Source organism: Pyrus communis, chromosome 7 (genome assembly GCF_041283825.1).
Source record: "Pyrus communis isolate YQ-2024b chromosome 7, ASM4128382v1, whole genome shotgun sequence".
Taxonomy (NCBI): Eukaryota; Viridiplantae; Streptophyta; class Magnoliopsida; order Rosales; family Rosaceae; genus Pyrus; species Pyrus communis.
Window position 1 is genome coordinate 18606606 of NC_142571.1, and position 18636 is coordinate 18625241.

Below are 18636 nucleotides of genomic sequence, written 5' to 3' on the forward strand. Positions count from 1 at the left end.
ATATTATTAAAAACAAGGAAAGAAAACACCTTGAAAATAAACTTCAAAAGCTCTCTATAGTAGTGCGTGTGTTCTCCTTCCCTTCTCCCTCTCTAATGGCTAAATAGCCTTATTTATACTATTACAAAATAAAACCCTACCTAGAAAATGTCTTAGAATAAAACTAGGAAACATAATAAATTATAAAAAAGAAAATAAAAGGTTTTCTATTTAAACTAAAATTCGGATTTCTCATAAAATCAGACTTTTGACCGACCAAATCAACTCCGATTTGGTCTCAAAAGGTCTCTTTTGAAAGCTTAAGTCATCCCCTACAAATCCTCAAAAGGAAAATCTTCCTCAAAATATGTCATCTTGATCTCCAAAATATCCAAAACGTCCAAAAACGTTAATATTGGAAAACTGCGCGTTGGGCCTTTATTTCATTGCCACGGTCAAACGGCTAAATAGAAAAATCTGAAACTTTGATACAATCATCTTGAAAGACTCACGAACATCCTCCAATTAGAATCACTCCAAAATTCGTATGTTTGGTTACTTTATGCTTAAGAGGAAGTCGAAAGTCTTACATTAAGAATATAAATTAAAGTATCAAAAATCTTTCAAAATAATAACCAAAATAAACTAAGATTAGGGTAATATATAATATAATATTGACTCATCAGTAACTATTTCAATCAGCCTCACTTCGGCCCTCAAAAATCATAGTCTCACAGTCGGATTACAAATTCAATTTAATTGGCCATGACCAATCACGTCGACCCACCAAACATGCCCTGAAGGAGTGAGGAATCTACTACGATGGATTTTGACATTGTCTCATCCCTTGCTTATGATTCAGTGCAATGCTGTAATGAAATTGAGGCCGCAAAGAAAATGAAAAACTTACACATAATAAATTGTCAAAATGTTCTATTGTCGGACAAACATTTACCTCACTAAATTGTGAATTAGAAAATTTTAAATATCAATCACATTTGAACATGTTGAAGAATTTTACGAGTATCGAGAGAGCTCAACTGCTACTTGAGGTGGGTCAGGAGTGATAACGTTTCAAAATTAACTTATGAATCTAGGAGGTGTTCAAGCACTCATCGAGAGCGTTCAACTGCTACTCGAGGCAGGTCTTGAGTGATATTTCAAAATTCAATTGTGAATCTAGGGGGAGTTCAAGCATGGAATTGGAGGGCTCAAAAGGGATCAAGTGCTACTCATGCCCTAAATTTCACTTGTGAATTAAAATTTTGAATTACATATTCAGAGACTAGAACCAACATAATCAATTGTTCCGATTTGGAAACTTGCAATACAAGCATCTTATGTAGCCAGTCTCCCCCGCTTACACTTAAAAGGCCTCCAAACTCATAAGCCCAAAATATTGGATGAATAATGGGCCTCACTAACAAAATTGTTTACTATAGTCCGGCCCATTAAACCAATCTAAGCAATTCTAAAACCCCTTTCCCGCCAGGCTTCATATATAAAGGATCCCTCGAGTACTTTTTTAAAATCAAAGGTCGATCTCTCTTCTAATCTCGTAGTTTTCCACTCCGCATTTTCCGTAGAGCCCAAACGACCTCAAAGTTGTACTGATTCGAGCAAATGAAGTTGAAGATCAACAAGGTCTGCGATCTCAGCTCCATCTCCGTCCTTCCTCCTCACACAAGGTTCGGTAATTTCTTTCTGAATTTTCATTATTCAATCGCAATGTGCTGTTTGGTTCTCGAGAAAACGCAGGAAAATGATTCACAAAAACGTCGAAGTTGTTGAAATCTCTAATTTCACTGTTTCAGGAAGTTTTCACTTAATCTAGCTTGTTATTTGATTTTTTTCTTTCTACTTCTTGTATTTAGATGACAAATTATCTAGGTTCGATCTCAGTTCTGCATCCTTTCATGCACGAGAGTTATGTTTGGCTCGCGAGAATATAGGAAAAATGCTGAGAAAATCGATTTTTGAATCTGAAGCGTCTTATCATCTCAGATTTTCACTTATTTGAGTAAACTGTGAGCTCGAATTTGATTTTATTCTTATGAAATTCAGGTTCGATTTGAAATTCACAGTATCTTTCGTTTGATTTGTATGGAAGTACGCCTAGGGAAATAAATTTTTGACCTGTGAAGCACATGGATCTCAATCGCTTCCGCCTCTAATTGGTTCTGTTTGATCGCTGAGAAAACATAAAAAAAGAGATTAAAATGATTGGATTCACAGATTTTGTTTCAGTAAGCGTTTTGTAACTCATTGTAGGTACCGATTTCACTTTCTGATAGGAAAAGGAAGTCTTTGCATTTCATTTTCTTTCCATGATACTCACAGCAACTAGCCTGTGGGAATTTGATTGTTCGAATTTGCTTCTGTTTCTTTGTTTCTTGCTCTTTTCAACTTGCGGCTGTTTATGTGAAGTTCTTGCAAAAGCGTAACAAATCAAATATGATTTCAAGTATTAACTGTGATTAGGCTAATACCGTGGATTTTCCTGAAATCTCTTGTTTTCGATATTCTAATATATATTTTCTTTTAAATTGTTATGTAGGAGACCAAATGCTGTACCAAATGGACAAACATCACAGCTTCGATCTCAACCATCAGACCAGTCATACTCTCAGGGACTCTCATCTCAGCATAACATGTTTTCTCAACTGTCTCAGAACTCCCAATGTGACATTCTCACAAACGATCAGGTTAAATCTCGTTTCAGCTTCGAGCCAAGTGTTAAGCTCTTATATGCTTGTTATTGAAGTGGAGAAAAAGAAAGCTTAATTTGTGTCTTCTTCATTTTAATTTGATGAACAGACAAGTCAAAGAAGTAGATAGCATTCGTTGTCATTTCTTTTACTCAGAACTTAGTTGGATTGATTATTAGAATTCGTTCTCATTCAAAGGTTTTGTTTCTGTTTTTATAATCTCTGCAGAGGTTTGGTTCTCAAGAACGAGCGAATTCTGCTAAGAAAGTTGCTTACTTACCCCTAAGTAGTCATGCACGTGATGAGAGTCAAGTGCAGATCTCAAGATCTTCCACCAACCTCATGCGCAAGTGGAGTTCCGCTTCCGTTTTAGATCGTGAATGTAAGTTTTATCCAAAGTTGGACAGGAATATATAGTGTCCAGAAAGGCCTTTAAAGTATATTGGTAATGTCTTTTTTGTTAAGTACTACAGAAGGTTGTTAAGATTAATTTGTAACTGGGTAAGCATAGCAGGCCAATTAAATTCTTGCTCTTTATGTATACCATGCCTATTAATTGGAAACCTAATGTATTACATGCCTGAGCAGGTCTGAATAGTGAGGAATTTGAACACCGGATTGGAGTGATGGAAACTTCATTAAATAAGTTCGGAATGATCTTGGATTCTGTCCAGAGTGATGTCATGCAAGTAAACAAAGGGATGAAGGATGTTTCTATGGAGAGTGAGTAATCTATTTCTGTACATACTGAATACATAGGAGTGGCTTTGAAGTTGAATTACTAAGCATAAATTTTAACTTGTTTGTTCCATTTTCTCATTAATCTAAGTGTTAAATTATTCTAACTTACCACCATTTTTAAATAAAGAACTTCATTCTGACCGATCGGACTTATACATTACTTGTTAAGGAGAAGAAAAACTAATCTCGACTGCACACATTGTCAAAAGTTTCAGATCATAATTAATTTGAATATTATTTTCCATTTCAATTTTATTTCAGTGGAAGTAATGCGGCAGAAGTTGATGGCTCAGGATCACTTATTGCAGTTAATGGTAATAGCACCCACATAAAGTCTCTGCTTAGTTCCTTCACGCGTCCATGATTCTGGACTTTCTAACCAAACTGATTTGTGGTGAAGCAGATTAAGGGGCAAGAAGATTTCAAAACTAGCCTTGACGGAGGCATCAAGTCTATTTCTGAAGAAGTGAGCAAAATTACCTATCAAGACAAATTACAGGAGATTTCCTTGGCGCTTTCAGCCTTACCAGAAAAGATAGGAGTCACTGAAGCAACTTTACTGAAATCACAAAACAAGCTGCACGAATCCTTTGTCAAGGAAATGCAGGTCTGTATGATGTACAATGGACAGCTCTGTGACACATGCAAACATATAAGGCTTTGAGATCATCAATTTTGAAATATCACATTTTCATTGAGATAACATAGAGCAACTCTTTAATAAATTGCAACTTTTTTTTTTCTTTCTGACGCAAGAAATGCTGATCTGGGTTTCCAGACATTTTCTATCGACCCATTGAACTTTCGGTTATAAAACTTTCGATGCCTAGGAGATTATTAAATCCTTTTTTTCTCATCTTTGTTTGCTTGCAGAAATTTCCTTGCAGCCAGAATCAGAGTACCTCCATTCAAATATGTGAAGCACCCTCTATAGTTCCACCAAAGGTGACCTACATTTCCATTTACACCACATTAACTTAGTCAAGCAAGCAAGGACTATGGTACCTTACTGGGAAGTTTTTTATATGTGGAAATTGCAGGGCGCTGCCTATTATGCCAGTGCACAAGGAAATCCACAGCCTATTAAAGGGTATGAGAGGAAGTGTATTTCAATTGTTTATTTGATACGAAAGAGTATTGTGTTCTTTATACCGTTTTTTGAAATATAGGTGCATTGATCACCAGTAGCACCATAACAGGGTATATTGTGTCATTGTAGTGTTTGGCCCTCTGGGAAATTTAAAAAGCCTCGTCTTGATTCCAGTTCAGCTGTGCCTCCGAAGGTTGGTGTACAAGCAGTTGTAGTTCCAAAGATTGAAACAGGAGGCTGGAAGTCTGTAAAGGTAAAAAGATCCACTGTGAGTGATAATGGGTTGCAGAAAGCACAAAAGCCTAGCAGATTTACTTCCATTCAACAGGTAGCCCGTAGTTTTGTTTCTCGCTTTACCTGTCTTTTGTGCTGATTATATAGAATATTTTATCTGATTTAGATATGTTTCTGGCGTTAAGGTGATTGACTTAATATCATAGGTGTGTGTTTGATTCATTCTACTAATGCACTAGAAGCAAAGTTACCCTTTTATCATATATGCTGCTTAAAAACCTGTTTGATTGCTCATTTGGGATACAAGTTACAGTTTAGTTGCCATATCTAGTTCCATGGCCCGTAACAGATGACAATTCATGATGCAGGAAAGAGAATGCACAGTTATCATTGAATCAGATGAGGAGATTGATGAAGCTTTTTCCTGCTTGTTTGGTGAGAAGGAAACAGGTACTTTTTCAAAGTAAAGGGTAAAAACTGTACCTCTTCTTGCATGTTGTATTTGTACTTGTATGCGCATTATGTATATAATCGATCTGCTCAAAGTGTAAGTGTAATCATATTCGTTTCCTCTGGAAAGGCGTAGATATGGCTGAGGAGGTAATGGAAGAGACCGACAGGATCTTGAGGAGGGCAAGAAGGCGAAAGAGAAAATGCAGCAACACTATAATTATTATCTGAAGGTACACTGTTACATCTTGTATAAAAAATATTCTAAACACCGTTGTCCACGCATTGTTTGATTGACTGAAATTCATGGATTAAATCGGGACTCATCGCGAGGCGTAAACTAATCAACGGCTGTCAGTTACACACGCACAACTCATAGTTGGATTCTCCTCACTTTCTTAGCTGATTTATTGTGCCTTTTGCTATCTGTACAGGCAGTGCATGTCTCCTCCCATGTGCTGGGGGCATAATCCATAACTGCAACATTAGGTGGTTGGTTCGCTTTTGGTATGTCCAATTGTTCACCTTCTTTTTTCTTCCCCTTTTCTATACTTGTACCTTCCACTCCAGATCTTACAACGTGAATAAAATTAACCAATTGATGTTCTTCTTCTTCTTCAAAAAAAAAAAAAAAAAAAAAAACCAATTGATGTTCCTTGGGACCCACATAGTTGCAGAAATTCTAAAAATGGTCAAATCACTTCACAAATTACACAATGTTATCTGGCAGTTCTTGGTTATATGCAGGCCCATATATTTTTGATGCGTTTGGGTTCTTAAAATGCTAAACTTGGGCTCTGTGTTATTTTAGAGCCCACAGTTTTGTCTATTTCAATTTCGTAAGGGTAGGATTTTAGTACTTTCAATTTAGTTTTTGGCGCACACATGTCGAGTGTGTAAATAAAATACTCAATTTGAAGCGTGTTTTTTAATCAATCAATTCGAAGCGTCATAAGTTAAACGGAAGTGGCAAAAACGTGGTAAAAAGGTTCTTCGTGAATAAGCCTCTTAAGACATATTTTATAATGAAAAAACATTTGAAGTTTTGTAAGTCTCATTCTCTTTTGTCATTTGGTGATTATAAATTTAAGGTCTCTTACTTTTGCATCTGATAAGAACGGAGGAGAATAAACAAATTTGTTTAAAGTCTTGAATTGACAGTAAGTGGCTATGTATTTAGGATGGTGCTATTTACACCCATTTCACTTCTCACTACTCTTTAATTTTTGATCTTCGATCTTATTAAATTTATTCAATCCGACGACTAAATGTTAAAAGACGTGTGAGAAACTAAAATGAATGTTAAAAATGTGTAACAAGAAAAAATAAGTTTATGAATAGCAATATCCTATATTTGTTACTTGAAAACTATAAATAAATCTATGAGTTCTCTGACTCAATTGTTATTGCAATTGACTAATATTAAAAGATGAAAAAAAGTCAAATCCCCTACCTCTGAGCCCTAACGTCCCTTACCTAACACATGCTTGACAAAAGATGCTTAGCTGCCTACGATGGTCCCTATCCAGCTCGACACAACCCGTAGCATCAACTAGAAACTGCCCCAATTTTTACCGTCGGCGGACGACTCTCCAGAACCAACACGTGCGACCAAACTAAGTACAACCTCTTTTAATTTTTCGAGAATAAGGACAAGATATTTGTTTTACAAACAAATAATCACATAAAATAAGTAAATCATCATTATCATTTGAGAAAGGATCGTATTATTCACACAAAATTTGTATTTCTCATGCGTTTTTATTAATTTATTATTATTATTTTTTTTTTAATTCATTTAATTTGACGGTCGAAATTAATTTTTTTTTTTAAAATAACAAAAGTATGTGTATCACTACTCTTAAAAATCCCGTAAACATAGGGCTCTCCAACAAGCTAAGTGTCACACTGCAATTTCCCAATGCTTTTTCTATCAGAAAGCACATCATTGTGATAGATCCTTATCTTCGTAATGAATTTCAAAAGGGACTGCAATGGATTACTTTAACGGATTATTATAAGGTTCTTTTTTATTCAAATGTGTTGAAAGGAAAGGTGATTTAGAATTCTAAAATGTTGTTTATAAGACAAGTTGCTTTTGTTTTGTTTCTCTAATATGACATATAACTTGTCTTATTTGGTTGGTTCTATGTTTAAATAGTTTACAAAGTTAGATTTCTAGTATATATGATGCCATTATAAGAATCTTTCAAATGCTATCCTCCATACCCATCAATCTTATTTTTATCAATTTCATGATGCAACGAGAAAGCTACCCATTGTGATGCTCGTCACATCTAACCACCACAAAAACGAAGGATTATTAGACAGGTGCTCCTGTACCACATCTTTTTCGTAAACTCAAGACATATAGAAGGGGACTCTCGACAATTGAGTTTGACAATCGACATGAATCTGTTTTGGTGGACTCATTTGTAAGGTGGTTCTATTTTTATTTTGAACGTACGAATGATGTGGAAGTCTCTGCCTAAATTTCTTTCATAACGGTTTCATTGCTTTTTATGGTGGAAAACGGAGCTAGGAGTTAAAAAAGTTAAATTAAACGGCAATAAATTTTAGGTTTAGAAATTCTGACTCGGCTACTTTGATAAAATTTTGACTCTATCTCTGGCTTCTTGTGACAAGTTCAGTCAACCTTCATCACCAAGGGAATACTCTTGAGATGTAAACATTTCCCAAACAAAAGATCCTATGGTGGTGGTCAATCATCGAAACAAAAATCAAAATCGTGGCGAACATTTCCATGAAATTTGTAGTTGTCAAAGTTATATTATGGGCAGGACTCCGATACTTCCTCTGGATCACCACTCCCCTCGTACATATCATATTGAATAAAGAAGTGAGGATCTTCGCTGGATTCTCTTTGTGAGGATTACGGAAATCCTCTAATTACATCTGTTCATTGTATATCGTGCGGTCATTTTTTGTCAGGTACTATTTATATTTAATTTTAAATAAAAAATTTACAATAATTTTTTACCGTACGATATACGATAAACGGATGTGATTGAAGGATTCCCAGGATCATCACAAAAAGAATCTGGCGAGGATTCTCCTGTTATATTTTGCCACCAAATCTTTCATTACTTGTCGAGTATACGTGTCATGCAAACGAATCATGAAAATTTTACTGTCAAGGCATTGGATTCTCAAAAGATGGAGGAGAGCACCCAATGCGTAAACAAAGAGTAATGTCGGGATCCCCAAATTTGTCACAAAATACTTACAAGGAGGCAAAATTACAAGTTTGGTGTTTTTTTTTTCTTTACGACGATATTGAACCAAGAGGAATCGAACACGTAACTCAGTTGCAAAGATAAAATGTTTTTAATTACTAGAGTTATAAGTTTCTTATTGATACATTCTTTTTAACAATAATCTTTTACACTAAATTATGAGAGATTTGAGCTAATTACATAATATGTTAAGTCATAACAATTATGTTCAAAGTTATCAATCAATTGAATCAAATATGAAAACTTACACTTACAAATAAAAAGTGATACCACAAAACTGATAACAAAAAGATACTAAAGTTTTATTTCTTCACAATGTTAATAACTATTTGGCCACTCAAGGTTCATTCTTTGTTCTTCCATGGTCGTTTGCTCACTTCACCCACCATTTTGGAAAAGGACTATATTTGAAATCTACGCCGTATGAAACTACTTTAAAGGACATTAAATAAAATAAAATAAACTTTGGGGACCATGATCATATAGTCATGAACTTCTTCTAAATATGAATCATACCAGTACTACCACCTATAGTGACTAATGTGATTCATCATTTTTTTTATTCTTATTGTCAGTTTTAAAATGAACCAGATCCTTTCCGGATCTAAAAAATCTGAGCTTAGGGATCAAATGATCCGGGCTATTGAAATTGGATTCAACGGCTACAATTATTATAACTTTTAGAGGGGCCCTCTGTTTGTAGCCGTTGAATCAAATTTCAACAGTTCAAATCATTTGATCCTTAGACTTAGTTTTTTAAGATATGGAGAGGATCTGGGTTCTTTTAAAATAGGTAGATGATATGAGTAAGTTGGGGTAATGACGCAACATATTAAATAAAGGATCTAGAATTTGGATTTTAGAGAGGTTTTTTTTTTTTTTTTTTTTTTTTTTTTTTTGAAGATCAACTGGTGACTTTATCATGGCAGTCCATTTTTTTAGGGGCCGAGAAAACTCACAGAGGCATTTCAGCCTCCCCTGACCACCATCGTATGATTCATTATCGTCAGTATTCAAACTCAGGACGTGTTGTTTGGCTTTCAGAATTTTAGAGAGGTTTTTTTGTTTTTTTGTTTTTTGTTTTTTTTTTTAAGACCAGCTGGTGACTTTGTCATGGCAGTCTATTTTTTTAGGGGCCGAGAAAACTCACAGAGGCATTTCAGCCTCCCCTGACCACCATCGTATGATTCATTATCTTCAGTATTCAAACTCAGGACGTACTGTGTGAAATACAGACCCTGAATTCGTCCCCAACCATTAAACCACCCGTGGTGGTTAGAATTTTAGAGAGATTCAAACACACCCTTAACGTGTGGTGTTACTTTAGATTAACACGTGTTCAATTTATATTGAGAATAACGTGAAAGCACGTATAACTGTTAAATCTGACACGTAAATAGTCTATATATGTTAGAATATAAACAACTAATGCAAAACTAATTGGCAATGAATAGCAAGCAACTTATTTAGGCCACACTTCTACTTACAACATGGGATACTCTCACCAAATATAAAATCCCTAAAGGTCGTATATTTCCTAAATCTGTTTTCAAGTTTAACTCCAATTTTTTCTATTAAAACATCAACATCCCATAACCTCTTAAACAATGACAATGGATCGTTCCCACCAAGTCCATCAAGGCACATAATCCGGATCTTTGAAATTTGATGTAACGGTTACAAATAAGGGTCCACTTTAAAAACTATAATAACTTTAACCATTGGATCAAATTTCAAAGGTCCAGATTGTGTGCCTTGGTATCCTTTCCTGACAAAAATAAATATCTTTGAATTTTATACTATTTTTTTAATTGACGATGGAACATTTAGGGTAAACCAAGTGACATCATTTGGTACGAGCTTTACATTATAACCTTAACACAAACGTAATTCTAATAAGATGATAGGAGATAATGGCCAAATTTGATAGTCCAAGCTCAACAATTTTATAGACACCTAATGAAACCCAAATTATCTTAAATTTGCACCAAAATAACCAACCAAACAAATAAATAAGTTGCACCAAATAACCCGTTACGTCTTTAAGCAACCATGCAACATTTATGAATTGAAACCTTTTTTTTTTTTTTTTTTCTTTTTGGAAGGGTTAAAATTAAAACTCTTGTGGAGCATTTGATTGATCAGACCAGAACTAAATTGAATTATTTAACACCAATTTTAGTTTGGACGAAACATGAGATTAATTAACAACAGAATAAGCTGGGATTATACGTTATTTATGTTGGCTTATTTTACACCATTTAAAATGAGGAGCCTAAATAGAACTAACCCAACTCAAGCCAAATCAATTCAAGCTAATCAAAATAGACGAAACTAAGCTAATCTTGTCACTTAGTACTATAGTCTAATGATATTTCTTTAAGTGAGAAGTCTTAGGTTCGATTCTCGTCAAAAGGTGAATTTGAACCACATTAATATGGCTCGTCCATTGTGAGGCTTAGCCCACTCTTCCACCTTCCAGTGTAGATAATATCGAAAAAAAAAAAGAAAAAAAAAACTAAGCTAATCCTATGTATGAAACATATCCTAATGTGCATCTATTTTCCCTCCAAATCAATAGAAAATGTTACAAGCAAGAAGGAAAGTTGAATGGTAAATCCAAAAGTACCAATTGTCTCCATTTGCATGCAAAGTTGGTTGGAAATGATTGTATTTGATGAGTGGTTCTTGTGGTCCTTGAAATTCCACTAACCCTTGTGCATCTTCAACTTGCAAGCAAGACAAAGCTGCGTCATTGTTTGCTCTCCCTGTCACTCTCCCTTCTCTAGCCTTCTTCTATTTGACTCTTTTATATATTAATACTAAACTAATTTTTGTTAATTTTTTGGTTATATGTGTCATTCAAGACTCAAACAATCATAAATAAATCAATCCCCATCATCGTCACCTTCGTGAAAAAAGTTGGAAAACTTACTGGACATTGTCGATCATACAATCACGTAATATTATTAATTTAAGTGTTATAATATGAGATGAATATTGTTGATCATGCAGTCACGTAATATTATTATTTTATTTGGTTGTATTTTTGCATATGGTCTAATATCCTATAGTCCAGGGTGTTGGGTTTCTACTCATGCGTTTTGATTCATTCCCCTTTCCCTTAAATTATTGTAATAGTTTCAAACTCTTTTCCTCCCCTTAATAATTATACATTCGAAGAAAAAAAAAATGAGATGCACGATATTGCTAATATTTCATGTTTCTATAGTAATAATGCTAATAATTAAATTAATAGATATACATTATATACTATATATGATTAAATTGATAACACTATAAGGAAATGTGACTGTTAATCAAATAAAATTTTGTTGGTATGGTTGTAAAACTTCTAAAGTTGTAAATAAAAACGAGTACTGTACTTTACAATATAAATATGTCACCTCAATTATATTATAATATGTAAATTAATAACAATATTAAGATGAATTATAAAAGTTATGAACAGATTTGGTGATATAATTCATGTTAGCTAGCTAGTAGTATTTCCTTAAAACAAAAACAATTCCCAACATGATCCAAAACTTGGACATTGTCCTTAATGGGCAATTTCCTTTGTCCAAACAATAAACAACTTGTTTTCCACTTGTGTGTTAGTTGGCAATTTGGCATAGTCAATGTGTCATTGTCATTGTGTGATCAGATAAAGAGGTCTTTGCCACACTGTAAGTTTAAATTTTTTGAACAAACGATATTATCTACACTAAATGGGAGAGGGGTGAGTTTAGCCTCACAATGGGTAGCAATAATGTGGTTTAAATTTGCCTTTGGCAAGAATCAAATCTAAGACCTCTCATTTACAAATAAAGAAAAATATCACGAGACCGTAATATTAAGTAGCACTGCAAGTCTAAATTTATAATTTGTAAATTTTACCCACCCCAACACCTAATAAGATGACTTTGGGATGAAATTATAATAATAAAAAGAAAAATTTCAACTCCAAGTTCTTGTCCTTTTACAATTGTCCATCCCTTTTCTAAACAACAAAATTCCCACTTGATTAATTTTTTAATCGATTTGTGCTACCCCCAACTTTTTTTATTATGGCCGTAATCAAGTTGGTTAGAGAAGTGAGCTCAACTCGTTGTACTTAAATTCTAATTGTTCTTATAAAATTTCGAGATTTTAGGCCGGCCGTTAGATTCTTTAGTTTTCTTGATCAAATTAAAAAAAAAAAAAAAAGATTTCAATCCATTGTTTGGATGCAAGCCATACACTAGGGTAGAATTTTATTTTTTTTTCCATAAATTTTTGTAAATATACGTGATGTGTGAAATGATTCAATGGACATTAGGGGAGAGGAGCAAGGTACTAGCTTGTCTCATATGGGCCCCTTTTTTTATTTTTATTTTTGGGTAAAACGATATATTTTTACACCAAGGGAAATGAGGAGTTTGGTTAAGCCACACAATAAGCAACCTAATTTAGTATCGAATTCGTCATCCACAAGATTTAAACATAAGACCTCTAATTTACAAATTAAGATGAATATTACCAGACTATACTATAATATTGAGTAGCTCATATGGGCTTTTGATTAAACAATAAAGGGTTTTTATCACAAATAGTCTTTGAGATTGATCAAACTTATCATTTTGGTCCCTTACTTTCAAAATCAATTAATGTCGTCCTTGACATTCACTATCGAACATCAATTTGGTCATTTTGTTAAGATTCCGTTAACTACTCACAAATCCAATGAAATGGTGACACATGGATTATACAAAAAAAGGATTTTTATCGCCAATGGTCCCTTGACATTGATCCAACTCCTCATTTTGGTCCTTGAGTTTTAAAAATCGATAAATTTGGTCCTTAACTTTCAATACCACACGTCAAGTTAATATTTTTGTTAAAGTTTTGTCTGCATCTTTTGTCCCACTAATTCAATAATATGGCACCGTTTGGATTAACTATAAGAAACTTTTTTATTTTTTTAAGATTTAAAACTAAAAGCAAAATAATAAACTAAAAACCAAAACTAAAAGAAAAAAAAGTCATCGTCGTCTTCATTAGGGTATGCTAAAAAAGAAAAGGAAGGCACTTTGACACCACTAAAGTACTTGGCCTCCTGAACTCACTCCTTATTCTCTCTAGTTGGTTATAATCCTATCAAATTTGAATTGAATTTGGATTCGATTTTATCGAATTTAGATTGAATTTTTTTCCAATTGCAGTTGTGGGATGCGATGTCAGTGCAGAATACTCGTTCGTTGGTTCGCTCTTAAAAAAAAAAGTTTCTTATATTTAATCCACGTGGAGCCATATGATTGGATTAGTGGGACATCGGCACATAAACGAAAAATATTGATGAAATTTTAATAGAATGACTAAATTGATGTGCATTAGTGAAAGTAAGGGACCAAATTTATCGATATTTGAAACTCAGGGACGAAAATAAGGAGTGGATCAATGTCAGGGACGATTTACAATAAAAACCCTTATTTTGTATAATCCACGTGTCACCATTTCATTGGATTTGTTGTGACATCCCACATCGCCCAGGGGAGTGATCTTTATATGTATATTCCTATCCCTACCTAGCACGAGGCCTTTTGGGAGTTCACTGGCTTCGGGTTCCGTAGGAACTCCGAAGTTAAGCGAGAAGGGGGCTAGAGCAATCCTATGATGGGTGACCCACTGGGAAGTTGCTCATGAGTTCCCAAAAACAAAACCGTGAGGGAATGGAAAGCCCAAAGCGGACAATATTGTGTTACGGTGGTGAAGTGACCCCGTGAAGTGATCTGCCCTGGGCCTGGATGTGACAATTTGATATCAGAGCCTAACCCTGGCCGCATGTGTGCCGACAAGGACGTCAGGCCCCTAAGGGTGGTGGATTGTGACATCCCACATCACCCAGGGGAGTGATCCTTATATGTATATTCCCATCCCTACCTAGCACGAGACCTTTTGGGAGCTCATTGGCTTCGAGTTCTGTAGGAACTCCGAAGTTAAGGGAGAAGGGGGCTAGAGCAATCCCATGATGGGTGACCCACTGGGAAGTTGCTCATGAGTTCCTATAAACAAAACCATGAGGGAATGGTAAGCCCAAAGCGGACAATATCGTGCTACGGTGGTGGAGCGGGCCCAGGAAGTGATCCGCCCCGGGTCGGGATGTGACATTTGTGGGTCCCACATACAAACTAACAGAATAGTTGATGGAATCTTAACAGAATGACCAAATTGATATGGGGTAGTGTATGTAAGGGACGATATTGTTTGATTTTGAAATTGAGGGACCAAAATAATGAATTTGATCAATATCATGAACCATTTGTGATAAAAACCCAACAATAAATCAACATTGAAGTTGGTAAAGTGTGCATGGTTTTGGTGGACCCAGCTGTTTTTCAATGCAATATGGCCTAATTGAACTGCCTTGAGGCCCAACTGCTCCTCACATTAATATGCATTTTCCCATGCAAATTCTTGTCCTTTTTTTTTTGTTAATAATTAAGGGTTGTAATTGTAAACTGAGGTTACTTTACATGCAGTAAATTTACAGCTGAGGTAAGTGACATGATGATTTGTAGTTCTAATATATCTTTTTTGAAATAAGGTACGATATTCATTAATAACAAATGGAATACGTACATCAATGAGAATATGGTGCAAATAAAGGGCCTCGACCATGGTGAAGCTATGTGAGGGTGAAGAGTGGCGGCCGCCCTTCCCCTTGTCGGAAAACCAGACTAGTTCAGCCCCTCCTTGTCTAATGATCTTGTACTGCTGCTGGGTAGCAGAGATGATTGCCTTTTTTTTTTTTTTTTTTTTTAACATCCAGACCGAAACGACGTCGTTTTGGTCCTGGTAAAAAAAATCAAACAAAACGACACCATTTTGTATATGTTTGAAAAAAAATATAGGGGGACCACATGTCCCCCGTTCCCTCTCAGTCTCTCTTTAAATCCTTTTCTTTTTCAACCTTTGCCAATCAGAGAGCAAAGCTGCAGCACTGCCCCCCCCCCCCCAAAATTCCCAACAACGGAACTGAAAACCACTCAATCCCATTTGGCTTTTTGCTGCCGCTAGCCACTCTCCAGCCGCCAACGTCCAGCCTTCAAAGCCACTTTTTAGGTAAAATTTTTAATTCCTAAATTTATAATCCTTAACCCTAATTAATTATTTAATACGAATTTTTGTTTAATTGGTATAGAATGATATAGTATTCACTAATATGGTTATTGATATGATTATATGATTATTGATATGAAATTATTTTTTAGGGTAAAAATTAAAATTTGAATTCTTGACTATTGATTAATTAATTGAATTATTACATAATGTATACAATTATTCATATGATTAGTTGAATTGAATTTTTATTTATTGAATAATTTGTATGCTTATTGGTATTGATTAATTGAATTGTTGGTTGGATTAGTTATTATGCATATTAGTATAGTCTACTCTAGGATTAAGAGTCTAAGAAATTTTTTTTTTCTTTCCGTTTTACAATTACGTAATGGAACGATACTATAAGAAATAATGTTTAAATCCTCCTTCAAACATTTCAAATAGTCATTCTCTTTCAAATATTCAGAGTAATCCCCCTCCTCCTTCAAATATTCCAAGAAGTCCTCCTTCGAATATTCTGAGTAGTTCACAACAAAGTGAGGCCGCTGAGTTGGATGAAATATTGGCTAATTTTCCTGCAAACCCTAGACATAGACGTCGACTGCTTGATTATCCACCTAATTATCGTGAAGCAATCCGTAAACACTATCTCCAAAATGATCATACCAAGAAAAATTAGCAACAATCGATGTTTTATCACCGGTTGGTTTGCTAAGTTTAAGTTGTCGGAGTATATTATATCAAAGGATGTTGCATTTTGCTGTTATTACTATCTTTTCAAATGTGATTTCGATGAAATGGGTAGCACTGGAAGTGATGTCTTCACTAAGAAAGGGTTTACAAATTGGAAGAAGGGACCCGAAAATCTTCGAGTTCGTGAGGGAGGTGTTGGAAATCTTCATAATAAAGCTGTACAACAAGTTAGAGATTTGATGACATAAAAATAACACATTGAAACATTTGTGATTAAGCACACCGATGAAGCTCACATTAATTATCATACTTTATAGAGTGCCTCACTTAAGTGCACAAGATGGTTGTTAGGACAAGGTTTGCCTTTTCGTGGCCATGATGAATCGTTGAAATAAAGTAATAAAGGTAATTATATGGAGCTTATGCAATTTTTTTCCAAGCATAATGAGAAAGTTAGGAACATTGTGTTTGAGAATGCTCCCAAAAATCTTAAGTATACTTCTTCCGATATTCAAAAAGATCTTGTCCGTGCTTATGCCATTGAAACTATAGATGCAATCACTAAAGATATGGAAAGTGCATTTTTTTCTCTTTTGGTTGATGGATCACATGATGTTTCAACTAAAGAGCAAATGGCATTGGTATTGTGTTATGTGAACAAAAAAGGATAAGCAATTGAAAAGTTTTTGGGTATAAAACATGTCTCATCTACAACTAGTAGCTTGCTTGAAGAGGTTATTGAGAGATTCTTTGCTATAATAAATTTGAGTATGTCCAATTTACGGGGACAAGGCTATGATGGAGCTAGTAATATGAAAGATGAGCTAAATGACCTTAAAACAAATATTTTCAATAAGTATCCTCAAGCATTTTATGTTCATTGTTTTGTACACCAACTTCAACTGGCTCTTGTAGCCGTTGCAAAGGGAAGTGAGGGTATCGCCATATTCTTCAACGATGCTAGTATTTTGGTCAATACTATTGAATCATCGTGTAAGCGTTGTGATGCATTTAGAGAGAAACAACTAGAACAAATTAAAAAGCTCTTGATATTGGTGATCTTGAAATGGGTAGAGGGTTAAATCAAGAGAGTAGTCTCATGCATCCTTGTGATACACGTTGAAACTCACATTATGGTACTATAGTTAGTATCATTGTTATGTTTGAAGCCCTGATGGAGGTGCTTGAATGGATTGAAGATGATACCAACCAAGACAATTTCGATGAAGCAAGTAAGTTATTCCATGGCATACAAACTTTTGATTTTGTGTTTCACCTTTTTTTTATGACTTATATTGAGAATTACAAATGAGTTATCACAAGCATTACAAAAGAAAAATCAAGATATTGTGAATACGATGGCGTTAGTAGGAGTATGCAAGCAAATACTACAATCCTTGAGAGATGAGGACTTTGGGGACTTGCTTGATGATGTACAAAAGTTTTGTGAAGAGCATGATATTATCGTTCCTAACATGGAGGATTTGCATTTCGTACCCGAAAATCAAGGCATAAAACTCCAAGACTCACAAACTTCCATTACTATCATGTAGACCTCTATTTTCAAGTCCTTGATATGCAACTAAAGGAATTGAATGATCACTTCAATGAGGTAACACCGAGTTGGTTCTTTGTATGGCTTGTTTGAGTCCGGTGAATAATTTTGAATCTTTTGACAAAGCAAAAATTGTTTGTCTAGCCCAACTTTATCCTCAAGATTTTGATCGTATGAACCTCATGAATCTTCCAATTCAACTTGACAATTACATTCACGATATGAAGATGCATAGTGAGTTTTTATAGGAACATATTCATGCGACTTTGTTAGCCTATTTCCTTGCATTTACTTAGCTAATTTCCATTTGTTATAGTGATTTAAGTTGTTTTCGTGTGTTTGTAGGTCCTAATGGCAAAAGAGGCAAGAAAGTACATTTTGGTGCATATTGGAGCAGTTTTAGGCTTATTATGGATGGCTTGCATATGGAGCAAGGTGGATGGACGAAATTCAAGTCAAAAGAGGCGAGGAACATGCTACAAATCTGGAAATACAAGTTCAAGAGAAAGAAGATAAGAAAAGAGCAAGAAACATGGAACATTATCTAAACAACCTTATCTTATCCAAACCTTATCCTAACCTAATCTTGTTCTACCTTATTTTTAGCTGCAAGGGGACCTCAAAACCTGACTTCTAGGAGTCTTATCTGCTCCTAAAAGGGTGCTGCACCCTTCCCCTTGATCCCTTCTAGAAGTCACAATTTTTGCCACAAAACACATTTTTTCTAGAATCCCTAGAAAGGTGGCGCATTCTCCATTTTCTAAAAGCTCTAGAACCTACAATCTTTTTCCCTTTCCTCCTTGGTCTTTACCGTGTAACCTTAGT

The 18636-nt window shown here is 34.9% G+C and overlaps 1 protein-coding gene, 1 long non-coding RNA gene and 1 pseudogene across 6 annotated transcripts; 2 read left to right on the forward strand and 1 right to left on the reverse strand.

Moving 5' to 3' along the window:
* Positions 1 to 1512: 1512 nt before the first annotated feature.
* Positions 1513 to 5812, forward strand: LOC137734326 (putative recombination initiation defects 3). Of its 5 annotated transcripts, none has more exons than XM_088696653.1 (12): positions 1513 to 1667; positions 2537 to 2684; positions 2916 to 3069; positions 3276 to 3410; positions 3690 to 3742; positions 3832 to 4035; positions 4302 to 4373; positions 4469 to 4518; positions 4693 to 4846; positions 5121 to 5202; positions 5333 to 5435; positions 5637 to 5812. In XM_088696653.1, exons 1-11 carry the CDS (start codon positions 1603 to 1605, stop codon positions 5431 to 5433), a joined length of 1218 nt encoding a protein of 405 aa, XP_088552779.1. In that variant the 5' UTR covers positions 1513 to 1602; the 3' UTR covers positions 5434 to 5435; positions 5637 to 5812. The 5 variants fall into 5 exon arrangements, with proteins under 5 accessions (XP_088552779.1, XP_088552776.1, XP_088552777.1 ...); XM_088696650.1 differs by having other exon boundaries at positions 1523 to 1667; positions 3829 to 4035; positions 4648 to 4846; XM_088696651.1 differs by having other exon boundaries at positions 1523 to 1667; positions 3829 to 4035; positions 4648 to 4846; positions 5339 to 5435.
* Positions 4095 to 5376, reverse strand: LOC148695817 (uncharacterized). The gene is made up of 2 exons (XR_015964085.1): positions 5236 to 5376; positions 4095 to 4763 (listed from the first exon to the last, which is right to left on the reverse strand). It is a non-coding gene; the product is annotated as an uncharacterized LOC148695817 (long non-coding RNA).
* Positions 5813 to 15951: 10139 nt separating the features above from the next.
* Positions 15952 to 17338, forward strand: LOC148695818 (uncharacterized; annotated as a pseudogene).
* The last annotated feature ends 1298 nt before the right edge of the window (positions 17339 to 18636 follow it).